General features: G+C 46.2%; 1 protein-coding gene across 46 annotated transcripts; it reads right to left on the minus strand.

The window, feature by feature from the left end:
- Positions 1-5,860: 5,860 nt before the first annotated feature.
- On the minus strand, positions 5,861-26,606 carry LOC118382859 (trichohyalin-like). 46 transcript variants are annotated; one of them, XR_008135184.1, is made up of 12 exons: positions 25,579-26,605; positions 21,139-21,181; positions 17,393-18,208; positions 12,995-13,030; positions 12,786-12,924; positions 12,246-12,646; positions 10,811-10,977; positions 7,690-7,995; positions 6,990-7,579; positions 6,926-6,958; positions 6,796-6,861; positions 5,861-6,762 (listed from the first exon to the last, which is right to left on the minus strand). XR_008135184.1 is itself a non-coding variant. In XM_052517478.1 (11 exons), exons 1-11 carry the CDS (start codon positions 26,305-26,307, stop codon positions 7,271-7,273), a joined length of 2,844 nt encoding a protein of 947 aa, XP_052373438.1. In that variant the 5' UTR covers positions 26,308-26,605; the 3' UTR covers positions 5,861-7,270. The 46 variants fall into 46 exon arrangements, 8 of the variants coding, with proteins under 8 accessions (XP_052373438.1, XP_052373436.1, XP_052373437.1 ...); XR_008135186.1 differs by lacking the exon at positions 6,926-6,958 and having other exon boundaries at positions 6,829-6,861; XR_008135174.1 differs by lacking the exon at positions 6,926-6,958.
- Positions 26,607-27,859: the final 1,253 nt, after the last annotated feature.

The following is a 27,859-nucleotide window of genomic DNA, read 5'->3' on the forward strand; positions in this document are numbered from 1 at the left end:
CACCCAATCCTATTCCCAGTCCAAACGTCTCTGACCCTGTCATACAACCTCTCCCTGTCTACATCATTAGATTTCCCCAACCCATTCCCTCTACCATACAGCCCCATTACCCATTCCAGAGCCCTTGTTCCTCTATCAATTCAAAAGATAAATTAAATTCCGAATTAAATTCCGTATGCCCTCATCTTAATCCTAGATCACATAACTCCATCCCTTCTGTTACCAAGACACGATCGCCCGTACGGATTTCCTTGTATCGCAGGGAGGGGGGGGGGGGGTGAATGTTAAATGACGAGACAGAGGCATTGATGCGAGTATCCAGTCTTGTTCAGTACATCACAACCCATCTCAAGCACACCGGTAAAGCACACGAGTTGCAGTAACGAACATTTACCAACAGATGGCATCATTGTGCCATCTTACAACCATAACGGGGGGGTACGAAAGCGAATGCACTCACTACGGTTAGTCGCTCTGTCTGCTTTATTAAATGACTCAAATGTAAAAAATGTACAATAAAATATATTTTTTTTTGCTCTTACTACTTTTCATCCCATTATCTCTGCCAATGATCTAACCTATTTCTCAGAAGGTTTTAATTTCCTCACAACTTCACCTGTGTATCCTGCACTGCTCTTGATCTCTACAATATAATGTCCATTAACTCCTGTTTGAGCCCGGAAATCCAATAAAACTGAACATCGATACCGTATCTCTGTAAACCAATCAACAGCGTCATTTATTTCTACCCATAAATCCTCACGTTCTGACTCTCCTGATCTTAAACTCGATCCACTACTAAACTGATGCAGTCACCTTGAGATTACTAGTCTTCATGGTTGCCCCCCCCCCCTCCTCCGTCTGTGTACACTCATAAATACACCTGCTTCAGTAAACTCTTTCATGGGATCCTTGGAACCGTCTGTGTACACTGCAAGGCAATAATTAAACTGATTACTAATACAGTACCATTCAAAGGTTTGGAAACACCTACTCATTCAATGGGTTTTCTTTATTTTACTATGTTCTACATTTAAAAATTATAGTTAAGAGATCAAAACTGTGATGGAATCAAATAGGAATATCTTCTGTACACCCCACCCCTACCTTGTCACAATACAACTGATTGGCTCAAACTCATTAAGAAGGAAATAAATTCCACAAATGGTCTTTTAACAAGGCACACCTGTTCTTTGAAATGCATTCCAGGTGACTACCTCATGAAGCTGGTTGAGAGAATGCCAAGAGTGTGCAAAGCTGTCATCAAAGCAAAGGGTGGCTACTTTGAAGAATCTTGTTTATCCATTTTTGGGGGGAGTCGCTACATGATTCCATGTGTGTTATTTCATATTTTTGATGTCTTCACTATTTTTCAACAATGTATAAAATAGTAAAAAAAAAAAAAATAAAGAAAAAACCCTGAAATGAGGAGGTGTGTCCAAACGTTGGACTGGTACTGTATATGTTTACTATATATATATATATATATATATATGGGGGATTGGAAGTGATGCAGACAATTACATGGATGGAAGCTACAATCTATCTGCATTATTAAAGCTGATCCGCCTGTTAACAAAATGAATAAGGCTGTACAGGGCAATATGAATGTCCAATACACACAATAGACTGACTGGGATTTCCCACAATCCCACAATACGGACATATTGGTAAAAACAAACTTCCCAGTTGTTGTCACTGAGTAGACTGATACAACCCATACTGTAGGTCTGATACATCCACAATGCGTTTTCAACTGATTAAAAAAATAAAAATACAATATAAGGTCAAATTAACTAATTATTGTATTTTGTTGAATTTATATAACAACATTCCAAACTTGTTTAGCTTTATCTAGTCCAAATATGGCGTGATTTCACAATTTGTCTCCATATACATCCCTTTCCGTGAGGGACTTTTATTTTGTAACGCAAACCGCCGATTCCAACCAATGACTGTAAATATGAATCAGGGGGGAACGACCACGGAAGTTCAAAGCCGACTTCGGTTCAACAGGCAGAAAACAGGATCCCCAATTATAGTGTATGGGAAGAAAAAAATGCATTCTTCGTGGTAAATATTCGTGTAAATAAAATACAAATTCGAAAACAATTATTTTACTAATAATTGCTTTTAATACACCAGATGTATGTCCTTGAACCGATTATTTTAAAACCGGACACAGAAGTTCTAATGATAATTTAGTCTCTATTAGAAGCCTGCAGTACCCCGGTCGGCCTTCAATTGGAGTTCCTCATTGAGAGGGGGCAGCACTGAGCTAGTCTGTAACGTCACTTCCTGGAGTAGCTCAAATTGCACAACGTGAAGTAGGGCAAAGGGGGAGATACTCAAATCAGTTGCATAACTGAATGCATTCGACCAAAATGTGTCCTCCGCATTTAACCCAACACCTCTAAATCAGTCATAGGCCTATCGTCAACCAATCACATTTCTTAAATCCTTTCGGCGCTAAATTCCAGCTAAAATTCGAGACGACAGTTAAGCCTAACTATACTGACCCGAAACTATAAACGCAACACAATTGCAAAGATTTTACAGAGTTACAGTTCATAGAAGAAAATCAACCAATTGAAACAAATGAATTAGGCCCTAATCTATGGATTTCACATGACTGGGCAGAGGCACAGCCATGGGTGGGGCTGGGAGGGCATAGGCCCACCCACTAGTGAATCAGGCACAGCAATGGGTGGGGCTGGGAGGGCATAGGCCCACCCACTAGTGAATCAGGCACAGCCATGGGTGGGGCTGGGAGGGCATAGGCCCACCCACTAGTGAATCAGGCACAGCCATGGGTGGGGCTGGGAGGGCATAGGCCCACCCACTAGTGAATCAGGCACAGCAATGGGTGGGGGGGCTGGGGCTGGGGAGGGCATAGGCCCACCCACTAGTGAATCAGGCACAGCCATGGGTGGGGCTGGGAGGGCATAGGCCCACCCACTAGTGAATCAGGCCCAGAATGGGTGGGGCTGGGAGGGCATAGGCACAGTCCCAGCCATGGGTGGGGCTGGGAGGGCATAGGCCCACCCACTAGTGAATCAGGCACAGCAATGGGTGGGGCAATGAATCAGTCCCAGTGGGGCTGGGAGGGCAGCAATGGGTGGGGCTAGTGAGCCAGTCCCAGCCATGGGTGGGGCTGGGAGGGCATAGGCCCACCCACTAGTGAATCAGGCACAGCCATGGGTGTGTGTCACGTAGAGTAGGCCAGAAGGCTAAACTGGATAACCTAACCTCTATCAAAATAAAAAGATGGCGGAGCCGCAAAAGTTCTTCTGTGCCTCAAGGTGTTTATTTACAAGTGAATTCCGGAACAAAAAACAACAGTACTGCCATCAACGTCTACCTTATGGGACAGCTTAAAAACAATGCTGCCCCATCCACAGCTCAATCCAAAACAACCCTTCTATGACTGAAAGAGAGGCTCCTTTTGTAGGGCTAGCCCCTCCCCTCAGAACAATTAACCCTAATTAATTAATCAATTAACAATACAAACCTACATTTTCCATGAACTAAACATACTAAAGGATATACATTGCAACACGGTTTTAAACAATATCACAACATAACATTTACAACATTACATCACTACTGACAATATCTTTCAATATGCCCATATGCATTAATGAGCCATTTGGGACAGGCACTATAAAGCCAACCCAATTCCCTTAGCTCGGGTCCTTTTCCAGCATACCCGGAAGCTACAGAGATGGAGAGAGAGGAACAGAACAAACAAACAATGCGCTCATCCACAACATTGATAAGTATAATAATTATTGTATCTCTCAAATATGAACATTGACAAGTGTGAAATGCATGCACCAAGACAGAAGTTAATTTGTGTGTCGACCCACATTGTTAACTTATCTTATAATGGCGCAGGGAGGAGTGATGAATATGTGTGTGCGTTAAAGAACCAAATGCTGCCCGCGGCCAGTGACGGACTTCTACGTCACAGTGGGGCTGGGAGGGCATAGGCCCACCCACTAGTGAGCCAGACACAGCAATGGGTGGGGCTGGGAGGGCATAGGCCCACCCACTAGTGAATCAGGCAGCATGGGTGGGGCAATGGGTGGGGCTGGGTGGGGCTGGGAGGGCATAGGCCCACCCACTAGTGAATCAGTCCCAGCAATGGGTGGGGCTGGGAGGGCATAGGCCCACCCACTAGTGAATCAGGCACAGCAATGGGTGGGGCTGGGAGGGCATAGGCCCACCCACTAGTGAATCAGGCACAGCAATGGGTGGGGCTGGGAGGGCATAGGCCCACCCACTAGTGAATCAGGCACAGCAATGGGTGGGGCTGGGAGGGCATAGGCCCACCCACTAGTGAATCAGGCCCAGCCATGGGTGGGGCTGGGAGGGCATAGGCCCACCCTCTAGTGAATCAGGCACAGCAATGGGTGGGGCTGGGAGGGCATAGGCCCACCCACAGTGAATCAGGCACAGCCATGGGTGGGGCTGGGAGGGCATAGGCCCACCCACTAGTGAATCAGGCACAGCCATGGGTGGGGCTGGGAGGGCATAGGCCCACCCACTAGTGAATCAGGCACAGCCATGGGTGGGGCTGGGAGGGCATAGGCCCACCCACTAGTGAATCAGGCACAGCAATGGGTGGGGCTGGGAGGGCATAGGCCCACCCACTAGTGAATCAGGCACAGCCATGGGTGGGGCTGGGAGGGCATAGGCCCACCCACTAGTGAGCCAGACACAGCAATGGGTGGGGCTGGGAGGGCATAGGCCCACCCACTAGTGAGCCAGTCCCAGCCATGGGTGGGGCTGGGAGGGCATTGGCCCACCCACTAGTGAGCCAGACACAGCCATGGGTGGGGCTGGGAGGGCATAGGCCTCAGAAATTGTTTTCCCCCCACAAAATAGCTTTATTACATACAGAAATACTCCTCAGAATCTCCCCCACTCCCACAGGTGAAGAAGCTGGATGTGTTTACACATGGTAATGCGGTTGTAAGGCCGGTTGGACGTACTGCCAAATTCTCAAAAAAGCCATTGGGGGTGGCTTATGGTAGAGAAATGAACATTCAACAGCTCTGTTTGATATTCCTGCAGTCAGCATGCCAATTGCACGCTCCCTCAAAACTTAAGACATCTGTGGCATTGTGTCGTGACACAAAACTGCACATTTTAGAGTGGCTTTTTATTGTCCCCAGCACAAGGTGCACCTGTGTAATGATCATGCTGTTTAATCAGCTTCTTGATATGCCACACCTTTCAGGTGGTTGAATTATCTTGACAAACGAGAAATTATGAACAAAATTTGAGAGAATTTTTTTTTTTTTTTGTGTGTATGAAAACAATTCTGTGATCTTTTATTTCCGCTCATGAAACATGGAACCAACCCTGTTGTGTTTATATTTTTGTTCAGTATACTTACAAAACTTGGACAGGACAGTTAGGCCTGTAGCCAACCAATCCTCTTAAATCCTTTGGGACTAAATTCCAGCTAAACGTGGACAGGACAGTTAGGCCTAACGACTTACAGAAAGCCTCTAATGAGAGCAACAGCAGTAAATAGCCGTATTAGACAGAAAGATATGAGGTCATTTCGTCAACCTTGTGAGGATCTACATGCTCAGAAGTTGCTCATTCAACATATTTGCTGTTACTTCACTCAGTTCTGTATTAAATCTCCCTTCCTGTTTGACATTCCCTGAGATATGATTCTATGTTACTTCACTACTTCCTGTTTTAAATCTCCCTTCCTGTTTTAAATCTCCCTTCCTGTTTGACATTCCCTGAGATATGATCCTATGTTACTTCACTCCTTCCTGTTTTAAATCTCCCTTCCTGTTTGACATTCAACCTCTGAAATGAAAACAACACAGTGGAGAACTAGTAACAATATTTTATTGAATCTAAACGAGAAATCAAATGAAATGACATTAAATGACTTTTAATAATGTGTGTGTCTGTGTGGTGTGTCTGTGTGTGGTGTGTCTGTGTGGTGTGTCTGAGTGTGGTGTGTCTGAGTGGTGTGTCTGAGTGTGGTGTGTCTGAGGGTGTGTGTCTGTGTGTGGTGTGTCTGTGTGTGGTGTGTCTGAGTGTGGTGTGTCTGAGTGTGGTGTGTCTGAGTGTGGTGTGTCTGAGTGTGGTGTGTCTGAGTGTGGTGTGTCTGAGTGGTGTGTCTGAGTGTGGTGTGTCTGTGTGTGGTGTGTCTGTGTGTGGTGTGTCTGTGTGTGGTGTGTCTGAGTGTGGTGTGTCTGAGTGTGGTGTGTCTGAGTGGTGTGTCTGAGTGTGGTGTGTCTGAGTGTGGTGTGTCTGTGTGTGGTGTGTCTGAGTGTGGTGTGTCTGAGTGTGGTGTGTCTGTGTGTGGTGTGTCTGAGTGGTGTGTCTGTGTGGTGTGTCTGAGTGGTGTGTCTGAGTGTGGTGTGTGTGGTGTGTATACATGTGAGAAAGTCGAACATTCTTCAGAAGACAGCTCCCGTCCTTCCACCTGACTGTCAGAAGACAGCTCCCCTCCTTCCACCTGACTGTCAGAAGACAGCTCCCGTCCTTCCACCTGACTGTCAGAAGACAGCTCCCCTCCTTCCACCTGACTGTCAGAAGACAGCTCCCCTCCTTCCACCTGACTGTCAGAAGACAGCTCCCCCTCCTTCCACCTGACTGTCAGAAGACAGCTCCCCTCCTTCCACCTGACTGTCAGAAGACAGCTCCCCTCCTTCCACCTGACTGTCAGAAGACAGCTCCCCCTCCTTCCACCTGACTGTCAGAGGTCAACCCCCTCTCTTCCACCTGACTGTCAGAAGACAGCTCCCGTCCTTCTACCTGACTGTCAGAGGTCAACCCCCCCTCTTCCACCTGACTGTCAGAGGTCAACCCCCCCTCTTCCACCTGACTGTCAGAGGTCAACCCCCCTCTTCCACCTGACTGTCAGAGGTCAACCCCCCTCTTCCACCTGACTGTCAGAGGTCAACCCCCTCTCTTTCACCTGACTGTCAGAGGTCAACCCCCTCTTTCACCTGACTGTCAGAGGTCAACCCCCCCTCTTCCACCTGACTGTCAGAGGTCAACCCCCCTCTTTCACCTGACTCTCAGAGGTCAACCCCCCTCTTTCCTCATCCTTCTTTCTCCTGGAGTCTGTTTGGGGCTTTAAATGGACCTCAGCTGTTTCAGAACCTGACACAGTGGGAGGCGAGCGACGACATTCAGTTGGAGGAGACCACCAGCTGCCCGAGTATCTGTTTGTTCTTGAGTGTTAAACGGTGTACAAGTGTAATCTGATGCGTTGTCTCTGAACATCTTATTTTCCGTTCCTGCTCCTCCTCCCCGGGGGACGTGCCAGACTCCTAGTACTGCACCTCGGTCTCTTCAGGGGTGGTGCTCCGCTCGGAGACGTCCTCTCTCGTCTTCTCCTTTCTGGAGGTGGATGGCTGGTTCTCTGCGGCGCCCGTGGTGCGGTATCTTCTCCCTTCAACGGCGTCTCACGGAAGGCGCTGGTTTCACCGGCTTTGGAAAGATTCACCGCGTAACGTTTGGCTTCCATCCGGCTGTCGTGGCGCACGAAGTCGGCCAACGTTTCCCCGTCGGCATTCGGGCAAACGTTTTTAACCTGTAAGAAGAACAAACAAACAAACAAGACACACAGATAAAAGATGATATTTTAGTCATTGATGGTTTTCAGGGGTTGGGATCTTTTAATTTATATCCCATTTGACTGACATGACTGAAGATGGAAGTCCGCAGGTCAGTGAAGGTCGGGCTTCCAGGCAGGCCCATCTCCTTCCACGCCTCCCTCAGGTCAGTGAAGGTAGGGCTTCCAGGCAGGCCCATCTCCTTCCACGCCTCCCTCAGGTAGACGGGCAGGTTCTTCATCTCAGTGTCGGTGGAATTGAAAAAGAAGTACCGGGCTTTCTTTCCCCCTGGGAGGCAGTGCTTAAATTTCAGGAAGTCTGAAAACCAAGAGTACTCCTCTTTGGTCAGCGACATCTGGATCCTGGTTTGCATTTGTTGTTTTGCGTTTCCCACCTATTAGAAAATGGAGGAAAAAAACAGGCATTAACGCTGTGGTGCCAAAACCAACCACTGGGCCACGTTCAGGTTATAGACTTACGTTGATCAGACAGGTCCCAGACAGGCCCCACTGGGCCACGTTCAGGTTATAGACTTACGTTGATCAGACAGGTCCCAGACAGGCCCCACTGGGCCACGTTCAGGTTATAGACTTACGTTGATCAGACAGGCCCCACTGGGCCACGTTCAGGTGTACGGTTACAGACTTACGTTGATCAGACAGGCCCCACTGGGCCACGTTCAGGTGTACGGTTATAGACTTACGTTGATCAGACAGGTCCCACTGGGCCACGTTCAGGTTATAGACTTACGTTGATCAGACAGGTCCCAGACAGGCCCCACTGGGCCACGTTCAGGTTATAGACTTACGTTGATCAGACAGGTCCCAGACAGGCCCCACTGGGCCACGTTCAGGTTATAGACTTACGTTGATCAGACAGGTCCCAGACAGGCCCCACTGGGCCACGTTCAGGTTATAGACTTACGTTGATCAGACAGGTCCCAGACAGGCCCCACTGGGCCACGTTCAGGTTATAGACTTACGTTGATCAGACAGGTCCCAGACAGGCCCCACTGGGCCACGTTCAGGTTATAGACTTACGTTGATCAGACAGGTCCCAGACAGGCCCCACTGGGCCACGTTCAGGTTATAGACTTACGTTGATCAGACAGGTCCCAGACAGGCCCCACTGGGCCACGTTCAGGTTATAGACTTACGTTGATCAGACAGGTCCCAGACAGGCCCCACTGGGCCACGTTCAGGTTATAGACTTACGTTGATCAGACAGGTCCCAGACAGGCCCCACTGGGCCACGTTCAGGTTATAGACTTACGTTGATCAGACAGGTCCCAGACAGGCCCCACTGGGCCACGTTCAGGTTATAGACTTACGTTGATCAGACAGGTCCCAGACAGGCCCCACTGGGCCACGTTCAGGTTATAGACTTACGTTGATCAGACAGGTCCCAGACAGGCCCCACTGGGCCACGTTCAGGTTATAGACTTACGTTGATCAGACAGGTCCCAGACAGGCCCCACTGGGCCACGTTCAGGTTATAGACTTACGTTGATCAGACAGGTCCCAGACAGGCCCCACTGGGCCATGTTCAGGTGTACGGTTATAGACTTACGTTGATCAGACAGGTCCCAGACAGGCCCCACTGGGCCACGTTCAGGTTATAGACTTACGTTGATCAGACAGGTCCCAGACAGGCCCCACTGGGCCACGTTCAGGTGTACGGTTATAGACTTACGTTGATCAGACAGGTCCCAGACAGGCCCCACTGGGCCACGTTCAGGTTATAGACTTACGTTGATCAGACAGGCCCCACTGGGCCACGTTCAGGTGTACGGTTATAGACTTACGTTGATCAGACAGGTCCCAGACAGGCCCCACTGGGCCACGTTCAGGTTATAGACTTACGTTGATCAGACAGGTCCCAGACAGGCCCCACTGGGCCACGTTCAGGTGTACGGTTATAGACTTACGTTGATCAGACAGGTCCCAGACAGGCCCCACTGGGCCACGTTCAGGTTATAGACTTACGTTGATCAGACAGGTCCCAGACAGGCCCCACTGGGCCACGTTCAGGTTATAGACTTACGTTGATCAGACAGGTCCCAGACAGGCCCCACTGGGCCACGTTCAGGTTATAGACTTACGTTGATCAGACAGGTCCCAGACAGGCCCCACTGGGCCACGTTCAGGTTATAGACTTACGTTGATCAGACAGGTCCCAGACAGGCCCCACTGGGCCACGTTCAGGTTATAGACTTACGTTGATCAGACAGGTCCCAGACAGGCCCCACTGGGCCACGTTCAGGTGTACGGTTATAGACTTACGTTGATCAGACAGGTCCCAGACAGGCCCCACTGGGCCACGTTCAGGTTATAGACTTACGTTGATCAGACAGGTCCCAGACAGGCCCCACTGGGCCACGTTCAGGTTATAGACTTACGTTGATCAGACAGGTCCCAGACAGGCCCCACTGGGCCACGTTCAGGTGTACGGTTATAGACTTACGTTGATCAGACAGGTCCCAGACAGGCCCCACTGGGCCACGTTCAGGTTATAGACTTACGTTGATCAGACAGGTCCCAGACAGGCCCCACTGGGCCACGTTCAGGTGTACGGTTATAGACTTACGTTGATCAGACAGGTCCCAGACAGGCCCCACTGGGCCACGTTCAGGTTATAGACTTACGTTGATCAGACAGGTCCCAGACAGGCCCCACTGGGCCACGTTCAGGTTATAGACTTACGTTGATCAGACAGGTCCCAGACAGGCCCCACTGGGCCACGTTCAGGTTATAGACTTACGTTGATCAGACAGGTCCCAGACAGGCCCCACTGGGCCACGTTCAGGTTATAGACTTACGTTGATCAGACAGGTCCCAGACAGGCCCCACTGGGCCACGTTCAGGTTATAGACTTACGTTGATCAGACAGGTCCCAGACAGGCCCCACTGGGCCATGTTCAGGTTATAGACTTACGTTGATCAGACAGGTCCCAGACAGGCCCCACTGGGCCACGTTCAGGTTATAGACTTACGTTGATCAGACAGGTCCCAGACAGGCCCCACTGGGCCACGTTCAGGTTATAGACTTACGTTGATCAGACAGGTCCCACTGGGCCACGTTCAGGTTATAGACTTACGTTGATCAGACAGGTCCCAGACAGGCCCCACTGGGCCACGTTCAGGTTATAGACTTACGTTGATCAGACAGGTCCCACTGGGCCACGTTCAGGTGTACGGTTATAGACTTACGTTGATCAGACAGGTCCCAGACAGGCCAAGTTGGACCTCCTCCACCTCCTCCACCATCATGTTTCTATAAAGGCCCTGGCTGTGGCCGTACACGGAGGTGAAATAGGCACACAGGAATCCGTAAAACCGGTTCTGGTTCCTCTGTGTCATTGTTTCTTCCAAGGTTTCTGTGGGAACATGAGAATAAAGACAGGATAACTTCCATAATGTCCTGTGAACATCTATAATAATAACAGACAGCTTCCATAATGTCCTGTAAACATCTATAATAATAACAGACAGCTTCCATAATGTCCTGTGAACATCTATAATAATAACAGACAGCTTCCATAATGTCCTGTGAACATCTATAATAATAACAGACAGCTTCCATAATGTCCTGTGAACATCTATAATAATAACAGACAGCTTCCATAATGTCCTGTGAACATCTATAATAATAACAGACATAATGTCCTAGAAGAGTGGAATAACAGTGTCCCAGAACATCTATAATAATAACAGACAGCTTCCATAATGTCCTGTGAACATCATATAATAACAGACAGAGACTGGCACTCCAGCAGGCTCCTGTGAACATCTATAATAATAACAGACAGCTTCCATAATGTCCTGTGAACATCTATAATAATAACAGACAGCTTCCATAATGTCCTGTGAACATCTATAATAATAACAGACAGCTTCCATAATGTCCTGTAAACATCTATAATAATAACAGACAGCTTCCATAATGTCCTGTAAACATCTATAATAATAACAGACAGCTTCCATAATGTCCTGTGAACATCTATAATAATAACAGACAGCTTCCATAATGTCCTGTAAACATCTATAATAATAACAGACAGCTTCCATAATGTCCTGTAAACATCTATAATAATAACAGACAGCTTCCATAATGTCCTGTAAACATCTATAATAATAACAGACAGCTTCCATAATGTCCTGTAAACATCTATAATAATAACAGACAGCTTCCATAATGTCCTGTGAACATCTATAATAATAACAGACAGCTTCCATAATGTCCTGTAAACATCTATAATAATAACAGACAGCTTCCATAATGTCCTGTGAACATCTATAATAATAACAGACAGCTTCCATAATGTCCTGTGAACATCTATAATAATAACAGACAGCTTCCATAATGTCCTGTGAACATCTATAATAATAACAGACAGCTTCCATAATGTCCTGTGAACATCTATAATAATAACAGACAGCTTCCATAATGTCCTGTGAACATCTATAATAATAACAGACAGCTCCCATAATGTCCTGTAAACATCTATAATAATAACAGACAGCTTCCATAATGTCCTGTAAACATCTATAATAATAACAGACAGCTTCCATAATGTCCTGTGAACATCTCTGACGTCTAGAAGAGTGGAATAACAGTGACATCCCAGATTGAGGAAAAACTTACTCAGCACTTGGGGGATCATGTCCTTGGCAAGAGACTGGCACTCCAGCAGGCTCTTTGTAGACACCCCCTTGCACTCCAGCAGGCTCTTTGTAGACACCCCCTTGCACTCCAGCAGGCTCTTTGTAGACACCCCCTTGCACTCCAGCAGGCTCTTTGTAGACACCCCCTTGCACTCCAGCAGGCTCTTTGTAGACACCCCCTTGCCTTCCTTGTTGGAGATGGCTCCTTTCACGGACTTGTTGATCTCCTTCATTGCCCGGTTGATCTCCTTCCAGTGGTTTCTGGTCAGCCGGCAGCCAGGCGGAGGGGTCTCCTCGGAGTATTGGAGAAACGCACCGATAGTCGAGGTGTAGTGGTTGACCGTGGCGACGGCCTTGTTCTGCTGAAGGGTCTGAAACCATCTAAAACACACACACACACACACACACACACACACACACACACACACACACACACACACACACACACACACACACCACCCATTAGTGTGTTGTTAATGAACGCTGATGAGACTAAGGAGAAAGACAGATCTCTGCTCACCTCCTCATTTTGTCCTGGCGTGCCAGGAAACTGAGAGTGGATGGATATTTCTCATCCTTCGCCATGAACTTCAAAAATTGCTGCACCCTCTTGAGCTTCGCGGCACAAGTTTGCTTCAGCTTATTGTTTGGACTGGGGCCTTCACAGGTCTTCCTGAACCCCTCTATAAACACACCTAATCAAAGACACATAACATTTAGGACTGGGACCTTCACAGATCTTCCTGAACCCCTCTATAAACACACCTAATCAAAGACACATAACATTTAGGACTGGGACCTTCACAGATCTTCCTGAACCCCTCTATAAACACACCTAATCAAAGACACATAACATTTAGGACTGGGACCTTCACAGATCTTCCTGAACCCCTCTATAAACACACCTAATCAAAGACACATAACATTTAGGACTGGGACCTTCACAGATCTTCCTGAACCCCTCTATAAAACACACCTAATCAAAGACACATAACATTTAGGACTGGGACCTTCACAGATCTTCCTGAACCCCTCTATAAACACACCTAATCAAAGACACATAACATTTAGGACTGGGACCTTCACAGATCTTCCTGAACCCCTCTATAAAACACACCTAATCAAAGACACATAACATTTAGGACTGGGACCTTCACAGATCTTCCTGAACCCCTCTATAAACACACCTAATCAAAGACACATAACATTTAGGACTGGGACCTTCACAGGTCTTCCTGAACCCCTCTATAAAACACACCTAATCAAAGACACATAACATTTAGGACTGGGACCTTCACAGGTCTTCCTGAACCCCTCTATAAAACACACCTAATCAAAGACACATAACATTTAGGACTGGGACCTTCACAGATCTTCCTGAACCCCTCTATAAAACACACCTAATCAAAGACACATAACATTTAGGACTGGGACCTTCACAGGTCTTCCTGAACCCCTCTATAAAACACACCTAATCAAAGACACATAACATTTAGGACTGGGACCTTCACAGATCTTCCTGAACCCCTCTATAAAACACACCTAATCAAAGACACATAACATTTAGGACTGGGACCTTCACAGATCTTCCTGAACCCCTCTATAAAACACACCTAATCAAAGACACATAACATTTAGGACTGGGACCTTCACAGATCTTCCTGAACCCCTCTATAAAACACACCTAATCAAAGACACATAACATTTAGGACTGGGGCCTTCACAGATCTTCCTGAACCCCTCTATAAAACACACCTAATCAAAGACACATAACATTTAGGACTGGGACCTTCACAGGTCTTCCTGAACCCCTCTATAAAACACACCTAATCAAAGACACATAACATTTAGGACTGGGACCTTCACAGGTCTTCCTGAACCCCTCTATAAACACACCTAATCAAAGACACATAACATTTAGGACTGGGACCTTCACAGATCTTCCTGAACCCCTCTATAAAACACACCTAATCAAAGACACATAACATTTAGGACTGGGACCTTCACAGATCTTCCTGAACCCCTCTATAAAACACACCTAATCAAAGACACACAACATTTAGGACTGGGACCTTCACAGATCTTCCTGAACCCCTCTATAAAACACACCTAATCAAAGACACATAACATTTAGGACTGGGACCTTCACAGATCTTCCTGAACCCCTCTATAAAACACACCTAATCAAAGACACATAACATTTAGGACTGGGACCTTCACAGATCTTCCTGAACCCCTCTATAAAACACACCTAATCAAAGACACATCACATTTAGGACTTAAGACAGATCTCACAACATAAATCAGACAGGCTGTTTTTCTAATATGTTTCAAACACAAATCATTTGAAGACAAAGAAGACATTTAATTATATTCCCTCAGATGAATCTAATCAGACTTGAATTAGTCACCTGCACAGTCAGGACAGACAAATAGGACGGGGCAGTGGACTCAAAGTGAACTCAGGGTGGGGGTCTGGGGCGGAGTGAAGCAGGCCAGACACAGCGGAGGACGGGTGGGGTCTGGGGCGGAGTGAAGCAGGCCAGACACAGCGGAGGACGGGTGGGGTCTGGGGCGGAGTGAAGCAGGCCAGACACAGCGGAGGACGGGTGGGGTCTGGGGCGGAGTGAAGCAGGCCAGACACAGCGGAGGACGGGTGGGGTCTGGGGCGGAGTGAAGCAGGCCAGACACAGCGGAGGACGGGTGGGGTCTGGGGCGGAGTGAAGCAGGCCAGACACAGCGGAGGACGGGTGGGGTCTGGGGCGGAGTGAAGCAGGCCAGACACAGCGGAGGACGGGTGGGGGTCTGGGGCGGAGTGAAGCAGGCCAGACACAGCGGAGGACGGGCCCTACAGAAGTCTACACAAGTGACCCTGAAGTTACAGGACTTTCACACCGCTTAATTTTTTCCACTTATTGTCACACACACACACACACACACACACACACACACACACACACACACACACACACACACACACACACACACACACACACACACACACACACACACACACACACACACACACAACTTTTTCCACTTATTGTCACAGCTTGAATTGAACAAGAATTAAACATAGATATGTTTGCCTTCACCCCATAATGTCAAAGTGGAATTACGTTTTTCATATTTTGTTTTTACAAATGAATTAAAAATGAAAAAGCTGAAATGTGATGAGTCAATAAGTTTTCAAAACCCTTATGTTATGGTAACGCCGAGGAGGAGTAAAACTTAAGTTTATTTAACCCTTCTATTACCAGGTATAAGATAAGTAGCATGGACTCACTGTGTGTGTAATAATAGTGTTTCAAATTACTTTTTTAATGACTACCTCATCTCTGTACCCGACACATATAATTATCTGTAATGTCCCTCAGTCGAGCAGTGCATGTAACGGCGTTCATCTGTTGAAAGAAGAGAGTCGGACCGAAATGCAGCGTGTTGGTTACTCATGACTTTAATGAATGAAAACGCGGTACATGAAATAACTGAAACTAAATACAAAAACAACAGAACGGAACGTGAAACTAATTACAGCCTATCTGGTGACTACAACACAGAGACAGGTACAATCACCCACGAAATACAAAGCGAAACTATGGCTCCCTAAATACGGTTCCCAATCAGAGACAACGAGGATCACCTGACTCTGATTGAGAATCGCCCCAGGCAGCCAAGCCTAACAACACCCCTAATCAGCCGCAATCCCAAATAATACAAACCCCAATACGAAAACAACATATAAACCCATGTCACACCCTGGCCAACCCAAACATATAACAAAAACACAAAATACAATGACCAAGGCGTGACAGTGCATTTCAAACACAGATTCAACCACAAAGACAAGGGAGGTTTTTCCAATGCCTCGTAAAGAAGGGCAGCCAATGGTAGATGAGTAAAAAAAAAAAAAATGTGAGTACCACTCCTCCATATTTTCAAGCATAGTGGTGGCTGCGTCATGTTATGGGTATGCTTGTTATTGTTAAGGACTGGAGAGTTTTTCAGGATAAAACATCAACAGAATGGAACTAAGCACAGGCAAAATCCTAGAGGAAAACCTGGTTTAGTTTGCTTTCCACCAGATACTGGGAGATGAATTCACCTTTCAGCAGGACGATAACCTGGTTCAGTCTGCTTCCCACCAGACACTGGGAGATGAATTCACCTTTCAGCAGGACAATAACCTGGTTCAGTCTGCAACAGACACTGGGAGATGAATTCACCTTTCAGCAGGACAATAACCTGGTTCAGTCTGCTTCCCACCAGACACTGGGAGATGAATTCACCTTTCAGCAGGACAATAACCTGGTTCAGTCTGCTTTCCACCAGACACTGGAAGATGAATTCACCTTTCAGCAGGACGATAACCTGGTTCAGTCTGCTTCCCACCAGACACTGGGAGATGAATTCACCTTTCAGCAGGACAATAACCTGGTTCAGTCTGCTTCCCACCAGACACTGGGAGATGAATTCACCTTTCAGCAGGACAATAACCTGGTTCAGTCTGCTTTCCACCAGACACTGGGAGATGAATTCACCTTTCAGCAGGACAATAACCTAAAACACAAGGCAAAATCTACACTGGAGTTGCTTAACAAGAAGACAGTGAATGTTCCTGAGCGGCCAAGTTTACAGTTTTGACTTAAATCTATGGCAAGACTTGAAAATGGTTGTCTAGCAATGATCAACAAACAATTTGACAAAACTTGAAGAATGTTGAAAAGAATAATGGGCAATTGTTGCACAATCCAGGTGTGAAAAGCTGTTAGAGACTCACCCAGACAGACTCACAGCTGTAATCGCTGCCAAAAGGTGCTTCCACAATGTATTTACTCAGGGGTGTGAATACTATTATATTTCTGTATTTAACTTTCAATAAATTTGCAAACATTTCTACAAACATGTTTAGATTTTGTCATAATGGGGGTCTGTAGAGAGAAATCAATTTAATCCATTTTGAATTCAAGTTGAAGCAACAAAATGTGGAATGAGGGGTGAGAATACTTTCTGAAGGACGTTACTGTGATCAGCTGGACCCTTTTCTACAACGTGAACACAAAAACAGTGAGGCAAAACAAAAAGCCTTTTTTCAAATACAAAATACTATTTAAAGACAGTACTTACTCAGAGCAGAGCCCGGGAAGGGAGTTTGGCTGCTAGACTTGGGCGCCGTGGCCTCCTCTATCTGGGCTCCTGAACCTACGACTTGGTCCTGCTGTAGCTCCTCTTGTTCTGTGTCTGACGCGGTCTGAAACCTGGACCTCTTCGCTGACCTCGTCTTCCCCGACCTCGCGTTTGCTGACCTCGCCCTGACACTCGTCGTCTTCTGCCTTTTCAGTAGCTGATACCTCTTCCTCGCTCTATTCAGTTCCGTGGTCAGCTTCAGGTTGTCCTCTCTACCGGATTGGATGGTCGCACTTCTCTTGGTCAGGGCCTCATCACGCTCTTGCAAAGCTTTCCGCAGCCTCAGGATGGGCGCCTGGCAGTGGCAGGAATAATCTCCGCAGCTCACGTCCTCCTCCTCCTCCTCTTCCAAAGGAGACAGCAGTGAATCTAAAGAGTCGTCCTCCTCTTCCTGCTTCGTTTCCGCAATATCCAAACGGGTGGCCAGCGGGACGGCAGGGTTGGACGCCCTCAACGCGGCCAGCCGCTCCATGGTCAGCCGTCTCCTGAGTTCCTCTAAAGCCCGTCTCCTCTGCGATCTGTCGAGCTCTGTGTGCGACTCCATGTGCCGGTCCAGCCGGCTGGCATGGGCGGAGCATCCCGTCACTGGGCATGGCTCCTGCCTGATGTTGACACGGCCCGACTTCCAATTACAAAGGAGGATCCTCTCCTCCGTGTTCCTCACATTGTGCGTGTGCCTCAGGTGCTGACTGAAGCCGACCACGACCTTAGGGCAAAGCGGACAGGAACGCACTGCAGAGCGCACCGGAGTTCTCTCTGGTATGAAAAAAAAAAAAAAAAGTCAAAAGAACATTTAAAAAAATAATAAACACCAATCAGTGATCCAACAAGTAGAATGCTCCAGGCTGATTAGTTGTTGCTTAGAAACAACACCTGAGACCACACCTTCTCACTCAAGAACATCTTTAACCCCGCCTTCCACTCCAGACACTAAAACACTCCTCTTCCCCACTAAAACACTCCTCCTCCCCACTAAAACACTCCTCCTCCCCACTAAAACACTCCTCCTCCCACTAAAACACTCCTCCTCCCACTAAAACACTCCTCCTCCCCACTAAAACACTCCTCCTCCCCACTAAAACACTCCTCCCACTAAAACACTCCTCCTCCCCACTAAAACACTCCTCCTCCCCACTAAAACACTCCTCCTCCCACTAAAACACTCCTCCTCCCACTAAAACACTCCTCCTCCCCACTAAAACACTCCTCCCCACGAAAACACTCCTCCTCCCCAATAAAACACTCCTCCTCCCCACTAAAACACTCCTCCTCCCCACTAAAACACTCCTCCTCCCCACTAAAACACTCCTCCTCCCACTAAAACACTCCTCCTCCCACTAAAACACTCCTCCTCCCACTAAAACACTCCTCCTCCCACTAAAACACTCCTCCTCCCCACTAAAACACTCCTCATCCCACTAAAACACTCCTCCTCCCCACTAAAACACTCCTCCTCCCCACTAAAACACTCCTCATCCCACTAAAACACTCCTCCTCCCACTAAAACACTCCTCCTCCCACTAAAACACTCCTCCTCCCCACTAAAACACTCCTCCCCACGAAAACACTCCTCCTCCCCAATAAAACACTCCTCCTCCCCACTAAAACACTCCTCCTCCCCACTAAAACACTCCTCCTCCCCACTAAAACACTCCTCCTCCCACTAAAACACTCCTCCCCCCACTAAAACACTCATCCTCCCACTAAAACACTCCTCCTCCCCACTAAAACACTCCTCCTCCCCACTAAAACACTCCTCCTCCCACTAAAACACTCCTCCTTCCCACTAAAACACTCCTCCTCCCCAATAAAACACTCCTCCTCCCCACTAAAACACTCCTCCTCCCCACTAAAACACTCCTCCTCCCCACTAACACACTCCTCCTCCCCACCAAAACACTCCTCCTCCTCCCCACTAAAAACACTCCTCCTCCCCACTAAAACACTCCTCCTCCCACTAAAACACTCCTCCTCCCACTAAAACACTCCCCCTCCCACTAAAACACTCCTTCTCCCCACTAAAACACTCCTCCCCACGAAAACACTCCTCCTCCCCACTAAAACACTCCTCCTCCCCACTAAAACACTCCTCCTCCCCACTAAAACACTCCTCCTCCCACTAAAACACTCCTCCTCCCCACTAAAACACTCATCCTCCCACTAAAACACTCCTCCTCCCCACTAAAACACTCCTCCTCCCCACTAAAACACTCCTCCTCCCCACTAAAACACTCCTCCTTCCCACTAAAACACTCCTCCTCCCCACTAAAACACTCCTCCTCCCCACTAAAACACTCCTCCTCCCCACTAAAACACTCCTCCTCCCCACTAACACACTCCTCCTCCCCACTAAAACACTCCTCCTCCTCCTCCCCACTAAAACACTCCTCCTCCCCTCCTCCCCACTAAAACACTCCTCATCCCACTAAAACACTCCTCCTCCCACTAAAACACTCCTCCTCCCCACTAAAACACTCCTCCTCCCACTAAAACACTCCTCCTCCCCACTAAAACACTCCTCCTCCCCACTAAAACACTCCTCCTCCCACTAAAACACTCCTCCTCCCACTAAAACACTCCTCCTCCCACTAAAACACTCCTCCTCCCCACTAAAACACTCCTCCTCCCACTAAAACACTCCTCCTCCCCACTAAAACACTCCTCCTCCCACTAAAACACTCCTCCTCCCACTAAAACACTCCTCCTCCCCACTAAAACACTCCTCCTCCCACTAAAACACTCCTCCTCCCCACTAAAACACTCCTCCTCCCACTAAAACACTCCTCCTCCCACTAAAACACTCCTCCTCCCCACTAAAACACTCCTCCTCCCACTAAAACACTCCTCCTCCCACTAAAACACTCCTCCTCCCACTAAAACACTCCTCCTCCCCACTAAAACACTCCTCCCCACGAAAACACTCCTCCTCCCCAATAAAACACTCCTCCTCCCCACTAAAACACTCCTCCTCCCCACTAAAACACTCCTCCTCCCACTAAAACACTCCTCCTCCCCACTAAAACACTCATCCTCCCACTAAAACACTCCTCCTCCCCACTAAAACACTCCTCCTCCCACTAAAACACTCCTCCTCCCCACTAAAACACTCCTCCTCCCCACTAAAACACTCCTCCTCCCCACTAAAACACTCCTCCTCCCACTAAAACACTCCTCCTTCCCACTAAAACACTCCTCCTCCCCTCCTCCCCACTAAAACACTCCTCCTCCCCACTAAAACACTCCTCCTCCCCACTAACACACTCCTCCTCCCCACTAAAACACTCCTCCTCCTCCCCACTAAAACACTCCTCCTCCCCACTAAAACACTCCTCATCCCACTAAAACACTCCTCCTCCCACTAAAACACTCCCCCTCCCACTAAAACACTCCTCCTCCCCACTAAAACACTCCTCCCCACGAAAACACTCCTCCTCCCCAATAAAACACTCCTCCTCCCCACTAAAACACTCCTCCTCCCCACTAAAACACTCCTCCTCCCACTAAAACACTCCTCCTCCCCACTAAAACACTCATCCTCCCACTAAAACACTCCTCCTCCCCACTAAAACACTCCTCCTCCCCACTAAAACACTCCTCCTCCCACTAAAACACTCCTCCTCCCACTAAAACACTCCTCTGTTGTCAGCCTGGAGTTAATCAGGTCTCCTCCTCTTCCACCAACTTACCAGTTATCTCTCCCTCCTCCTCCTTCACTCCAAACACTGCATCCTATGAATCAAATCACATGTTATTGGTCACGTGGTCAGCAGATGTTATTGGTCACATACACGTGTTCAGCAGATGTCATTGGTCACATACACGTGTTCAGCAGATGTCATTGGTCACATGGTTAGCAGATGTTATTGGTCACATACACATGGTTAACAGATGTTATTGGTCACATGGTTAGCAGATGTTATTGGTCACATACACATGGTCAGCAGATGTTATTGGTCACATGGTCAGCAGATGTTATTGGTCACATACACATGTTCAGCAGATGTTATTGGTCACATACACATGGTCAGCAGATGTTATTGGTCACATGGTTAGCAGATGTTATTGGTCACATGTTCAGCAGATGTTATTGGTCACATACACATGGTTAACAGATGTTATTGGTCACATGTTCAGCAGATGTTATTGGTCACATACACATGGTTAGCAGATGTTATTGGTCACATACACATGTTCAGCAGATGTTATTGGTCACATACACATGGTTAGCAGATGTTATTGGTCACATACACATGGTTAGCAGATGTTATTGGTCACATACACATGTTCAGCAGATGTTATTGGTCACATACACATGGTTAGCAGATGTTATTGGTCACATACACATGGTTAGCAGATGTTATTGGTCACATACACATGGTTATCAGATGTTATTGGTCACATACACATGTTCAGCAGATGTTATTGGTCACATACACATGGTTAATAGATGTTATTGGTCACATACACATGGTTAATAGATGTTATTGGTCACATACACATGGTTAATAGATGTTATTGGTCACATACACATGGTTAACAGATGTTATTGGTCACATACACATGGTTAGCAGATCCTATTGGTCACATACACATTGTTAGCAGATGTTATTGGTCACATACACATGGTTAGCAGATGTTATTGGTCACATACACATGTTAGCAGATGTTATTGGTCACATACACATGGTTAACAGATGTTATTGGTCACATACACGTGTTCAGCAGATGTTATTGGTCACATACACATTGTTAGCAGATGTTATTGGTCACATACACGTGGTCAGCAGATGTTATTGGTCACATACACATGGTTAGCAGATGTTATTGGTCACATACACATTGTTAGCAGATGTTATTGGTCACATACACATGGTTAACAGATGTTATTGGTCACATACACATGGTTAGCAGATCCTATTGGTCACATACACATTGTTAGCAGATGTTATTGGTCACATACACATGGTTAGCAGATGTTATTGGTCACATACACATGGTTAACAGATGTTATTGGTCACATACACATGGTTAGCAGATCCTATTGGTCACATACACATGGTCAGCAGATGTTATTGGTCACATGGTTAGCAGATCCTATTGGTCACATACACATGGTTAGCAGATGTTATTGGTCACATACACATGGTTATCAGATGTTATTGGTCACATACACGTGTTCAGCAGATGTTATTGGTCACATACACATGGTTATCAGATGTTATTGGTCACATACACATGGTTAGTAGATGTTATTGGTCACATACACATGGTCAGCAGATGTTATTGGTCACATACACATGGTTATCAGATGTTATTGGTCACATGCACATGTTCAGCAGATGTTATTGGTCACATACACATGGTTAGCAGATGTTATTGGTCACATACACATGTTCAGCAGATGTTATTGGTCACATACACATGGTCAGCAGATGTTATTGGTCACATGGTCAGCAGATGTTATTGGTCACATGGTTAGCAGATGTTATTGGTCACATACACATGTTCAGCAGATGTTATTGGTCACATACACATGGTCAGCAGATGTTATTGGTCACATGGTTAGCAGATGTTATTGGTCACATACACATGGTCAGCAGATGTTATTGGTCACATGGTTAGCAGATGTTATTGGTCACATACACATGGTCAGCAGATGTTATTGGTCACATACACATGGTCAGCAGATGTTATTGGTCACATACACATGGTTATCAGATGTTATTGGTCACATACACATGTTCAGCAGATGTTATTGGTCACATACACATGGTCAGCAGATGTTATTGGTCACATACACATGGTTAGCAGATGTTATTGGTCACATACACATGGTTAGCAGATGTTATTGGTCACATACACATGGTCAGCAGATGTTATTGGTCACATACACATGGTTAGCAGATGTTATTGGTCACATACACATGGTCAGCAGATGTTATTGGTCACATACACATGGTTAGCAGATGTTATTGGTCACATACACGTGTTCAGCAGATGTTATTGGTCACATACACATGGTTATCAGATGTTATTGGTCACATACACATGTTCAGCAGATGTTATTGGTCACATACACATGGTTATCAGATGTTATTGGTCACATACACATGGTTATCAGATGTTATTGGTCACATACACATGGTCAGCAGATGTTATTGGTCACATGGTTAACAGATGTTATTGGTCACATACACGTGTTCAGCAGATGTTATTGGTCACATACACGTGGTTATCAGATGTTATTGGTCACATACACATGGTTATCAGATGTTATTGGTCACATACACATGGTTAGCAGATGTTATTGGTCACATACACATGGTCAGCAGATGTTATTGGTCACATACACATGGTTAGCAGATGTTATTGGTCACATGGTTAACAGATGTTATTGGTCACATACACGTGTTCAGCAGATGTTATTGGTCACATACACGTGTTCAGCAGATGTTATTGGTCACATACACATGGTTAGCAGATGTTATTGGTCACATGGTTAACAGATGTTATTGGTCACATACACGTGGTTAGCAGATGTTATTGGTCACATACACGTGGTCAGCAGATGTTATTGGTCACATACACATGGTTAGCAGATGTTATTGGTCACATACACATGGTTAGTAGATGTTATTGGTCACATACACGTGTTCAGCAGATGTTATTGGTCACATACACATGGTTAGCAGATGTTATTGGTCACATGGTTAACAGATGTTATTGGTCACATACACGTGGTTAGCAGATGTTATTGGTCACATACACGTGGTCAGCAGATGTTATTGGTTCATGGTCAGCAGATGTTACATGGTTATCAGATGTTATTGGTCACATACACATGGTTATCAGATGTTATTGGTCACATGCACATGTTCAGCAGATGTTATTGGTCACATACACATGGTTAGCAGATGTTATTGGTCACATACACATGGTTATCAGATGTTATTGGTCACATACACATGTTCAGCAGATGTTATTGGTCACATACACATGGTTATCAGATGTTATTGGTCACATACACATGGTTATCAGATGTTATTGGTCACATACACGTGGTCAGCAGATGTTATTGGTCACATACACATGGTTAACAGATGTTATTGGTCACATGGTCAGCAGATGTTATTGGTCACATACACATGGTCAGCAGATGTTATTGGTCACATATACGTGTTCAGCAGATGTTATTGGTCACATACACATGGTTAGCAGATGTTATTGGTCACATGGTTAGCAGATGTTATTGGTCACATACACATGGTTAGCAGATGTTATTGGTCACATACACATGGTTAACAGATGTTATTGGTCACATGGTCAGCAGATGTTATTGGTCACATACACATGGTCAGCAGATGTTATTGGTCACATACACATGGTTAACAGATGTTATTGGTCACATGGTCAGCAGATGTTATTGGTCACATACACATGGTCAGCAGATGTTATTGGTCACATACACATGGTTAGCAGATGTTATTGGTCACATACACATGGTCAGCAGATGTTATTGGTCACATACACATGGTCAGCAGATGTTATTGGTCACATACACATGGTCAGCAGATGTTATTGGTCACATACACATGGTCAGCAGATGTTATTGGTCACATACACATGGTTAGCAGATGTTATTGGTCACATACACATGGTCAGCAGATGTTATTGGTCACATACACATGGTCAGCAGATGTTATTGGTCACATACACATGGTTAGCAGATGTTATTGGTCACATACACATGGTCAGCAGATGTTATTGGTCACATACACATGGTCAGCAGATGTTATTGGTCACATACACATGGTTAGCAGATGTTATTGCGGGAGTAGTGAAATGCTTGTGTTTCTAGCTCTGACAGTGCAGTAATATCTAACAAGTAATATCTAACAATACACACAATCTAAAGGAACGGAATTAAGAATATATAAATATTTGGACATTATATTTAAACATTATTAAAGTGACTAGTGTTCCATTCCTTAAAGTGGCCAGTGATTCCTAGTCTATGCCTATAGGGCAGCAGCCTCTAATGTGCTAGTGATGGCTGTTTAACAGTCCAATGGCCTTGAGATAGAAGCTGTTTTTCAGTCTCTCAGCTTTGATGCACCTGTACTGACCTCGCCTTCTGGATGATAGCGGGGTGAACAGACAGTGTTTCGGGTGGCTGTTGTCCTTGGTGATATTTTTGGCCTTCCTGTGACATCGGGTGGTGTAGGTGTCCTGGAGGGCAGGTAGTTTGCCCCCGGTGATGCGTTGGGCAGACCGCGCCCCCCTCTGGCAGTTGTGGGCGGTGCTGTTGCCGTACCAAGCTGTGATACAGCCCGACAGGATGCTCTCAATGGTGCATCCACTTCCTCCTCCTCCTCTGTCACTCTGAACTCGTCTTCCTCTTCCTCCTCAGTAACCTCCTCCTCTGTCACTCTGAACTCATCTTCCTCTTCCTTCTCAGTAACCTCCTCCTCTTCCTCTGTCACTCTGAACTCGTCTTCCTCTTCTTTCACTGTAACTTCCATCTCCTCTTCTTTTACCGTAACCTCCTCCTCTTCCTCTTTCACTCTGAACTCATCTTCCTCTTCTTTTACCGTAACATCCTCCTCTTCCTCTTTCACTCTGAACTCGTATTCCTCTTCTTTAACTGAAACGTCTTTCTCTTCCTCTTTCACGGCAACAGTCTCACCCTCTACTTGTTGTTGTATTGTAACTGCCTCCTCTTCCTCCTCCTCCTCTTTGACCAGAGCTTCTTCCTCCTCTTTCACGACAACATTCAGCCACAGACCCTCTTTCTCCGTCCAGCAGACATCCTCCTCCTCTTCTTTAACAAGAGGAGAGAAGTTTAGTGAGCTCATGTTCGGGGATGTTAGCTAACTACCTGGTGAAATAAATACAATAGCTAGTTAACATGTGCGACTAGCCTAGTGCCAGGCTATTTTAGCTATTCAGCTTACTAATTAGTAACGTACATATTAAATGAAATGGAGGGGAGGGGGGTAACTATCTATACAACCGAATTTTGTTTTAAAACACAGTGAATAATATACACTGAAAGCGTCTCAAGAGCTCTAAATGTTTCGGTTTTGTTTCGGCTAGAAAACTCCCGAAGTGTCTGACTGGGTGTTATTGATGACGATGGAGAAACACCTCGTCCACTAGATTATACGTCACAGACGCACATCCGCTCTGCTGCTGACGAGAGTGGGGGGGGGGGTAAACGCAGTTTAGGAAAGACAAAGCTGAAATGGCACTTTTTTTTTGGTCGCAACAACTAAATTCACATAGAAAAATGTGTTATAGATATGTCATTCTCATTGAAATCCAGTCTAAGAAGAGGTAAATCTGTTCTGTTTCTATTTCTACGTTGGTGGATGGGCATCGTCCTCTGGTTCCAAAGGGCTACATATTTTAATACAGAAATAGAAAGTTGTTTTTCACAAGTATTTCACTACAAACCGCAAAAACATTGTCACCAGTGCTGTTTTGTCGTCCTGGTAACACAGTCACCCTTTTTGATTCGACGACCGGAGTTGGAATCGCAGACAGCATCATGATTAAATAAAATCTCATTCTAACCAAATAATGGGACATGTTCATTATAAATACATTGTGATTTAGTTTGGGTATCAGACTAAATTTTGTGTTGTGATTTTGTTTGCAGGGCGTACCGGCTGGCAGTTTATCGGAGAAGGGGGTATACGGCGCGTCATCCCTGCGTATCGTCTCATCTATGAAGCGCGCAATACCCAGATTCAAAATAATTTAACATAGTGGGTTTGAGTTTGAATAACAGTTCATTTAGTAAATCTAGCCTGCTGTAATTTTGTTCAAGACATAGACTTAATGCCTGCGCCTTATGTAAAAAAAAAAAATAGTATTCGTTAGCTTGTCCGCTATAACAACAGGTTCAAGCGTAACCAGATAAACTTGGCTTTGGAGACCAGACTACTTTCAACGCGCACTAATCCCGTGTCTCTGTCGCGAGAGTAGTGACTTCAACTAACTGTGGCTGCCATCTAGTGGAAATGAATGGTACCTACACTGGACAGCAAGTTGTCAAAGTAGGCTTTTAATAATATATACCATTTAGCAGATGCCTTTTATCCAAAGCGAAACTGGCTACATGGTTGTGGAAACAAATCCTAGAAACAGGATTAGAATGTTGATCTCATGGATGGTCAGTCCTTGCCTCTTATTGGTCAGTCCTTGCCTCTATTGGTCAGTCCTTGCCTCTATTGGTCAGTCCTTGCCTCTATTGGTCAGTCCTTGCCTCTATTGGTCAGTCCTTGCCTCTATTGGTCAGTCCTTGCCTCTATTGGTCAGTCCTTGCCTCTATTGGTCAGTCCTTGCCTCTACTGGTCAGTCCTTAACTCTATTGGTCAGTCCTTACCTTTTATTGGTCAGTCC

This window comes from Oncorhynchus keta, unplaced genomic scaffold (assembly GCF_023373465.1).
Source record: "Oncorhynchus keta strain PuntledgeMale-10-30-2019 unplaced genomic scaffold, Oket_V2 Un_scaffold_8240_pilon_pilon, whole genome shotgun sequence".
NCBI lineage: Eukaryota > Metazoa > Chordata > Actinopteri > Salmoniformes > Salmonidae > Oncorhynchus > Oncorhynchus keta.

What these genes read in the sequence shown, in the direction of transcription:
- LOC118382859 (XM_052517471.1), bottom strand. Translation starts at nt 26,307, where the DNA reads ATGAGCTCACTAAACTTCTCTCCTCTTGTTAAAGAAGAGGAGGAGGAT. An exon ending in GTTCAGGAAGATCTGTGAAG is followed by an intron (nt 12,925 to 12,994) that starts GTCCCAGTCCTA and finishes AGACCTGTGAAG; the next exon opens with GCCCCAGTCCAAACAATAAG. An exon ending in CATGATCCCCCAAGTGCTGA is followed by an intron (nt 10,978 to 12,245) that starts GTAAGTTTTTCC and finishes ATGTTCCCACAG; the next exon opens with AAACCTTGGAAGAAACAATG.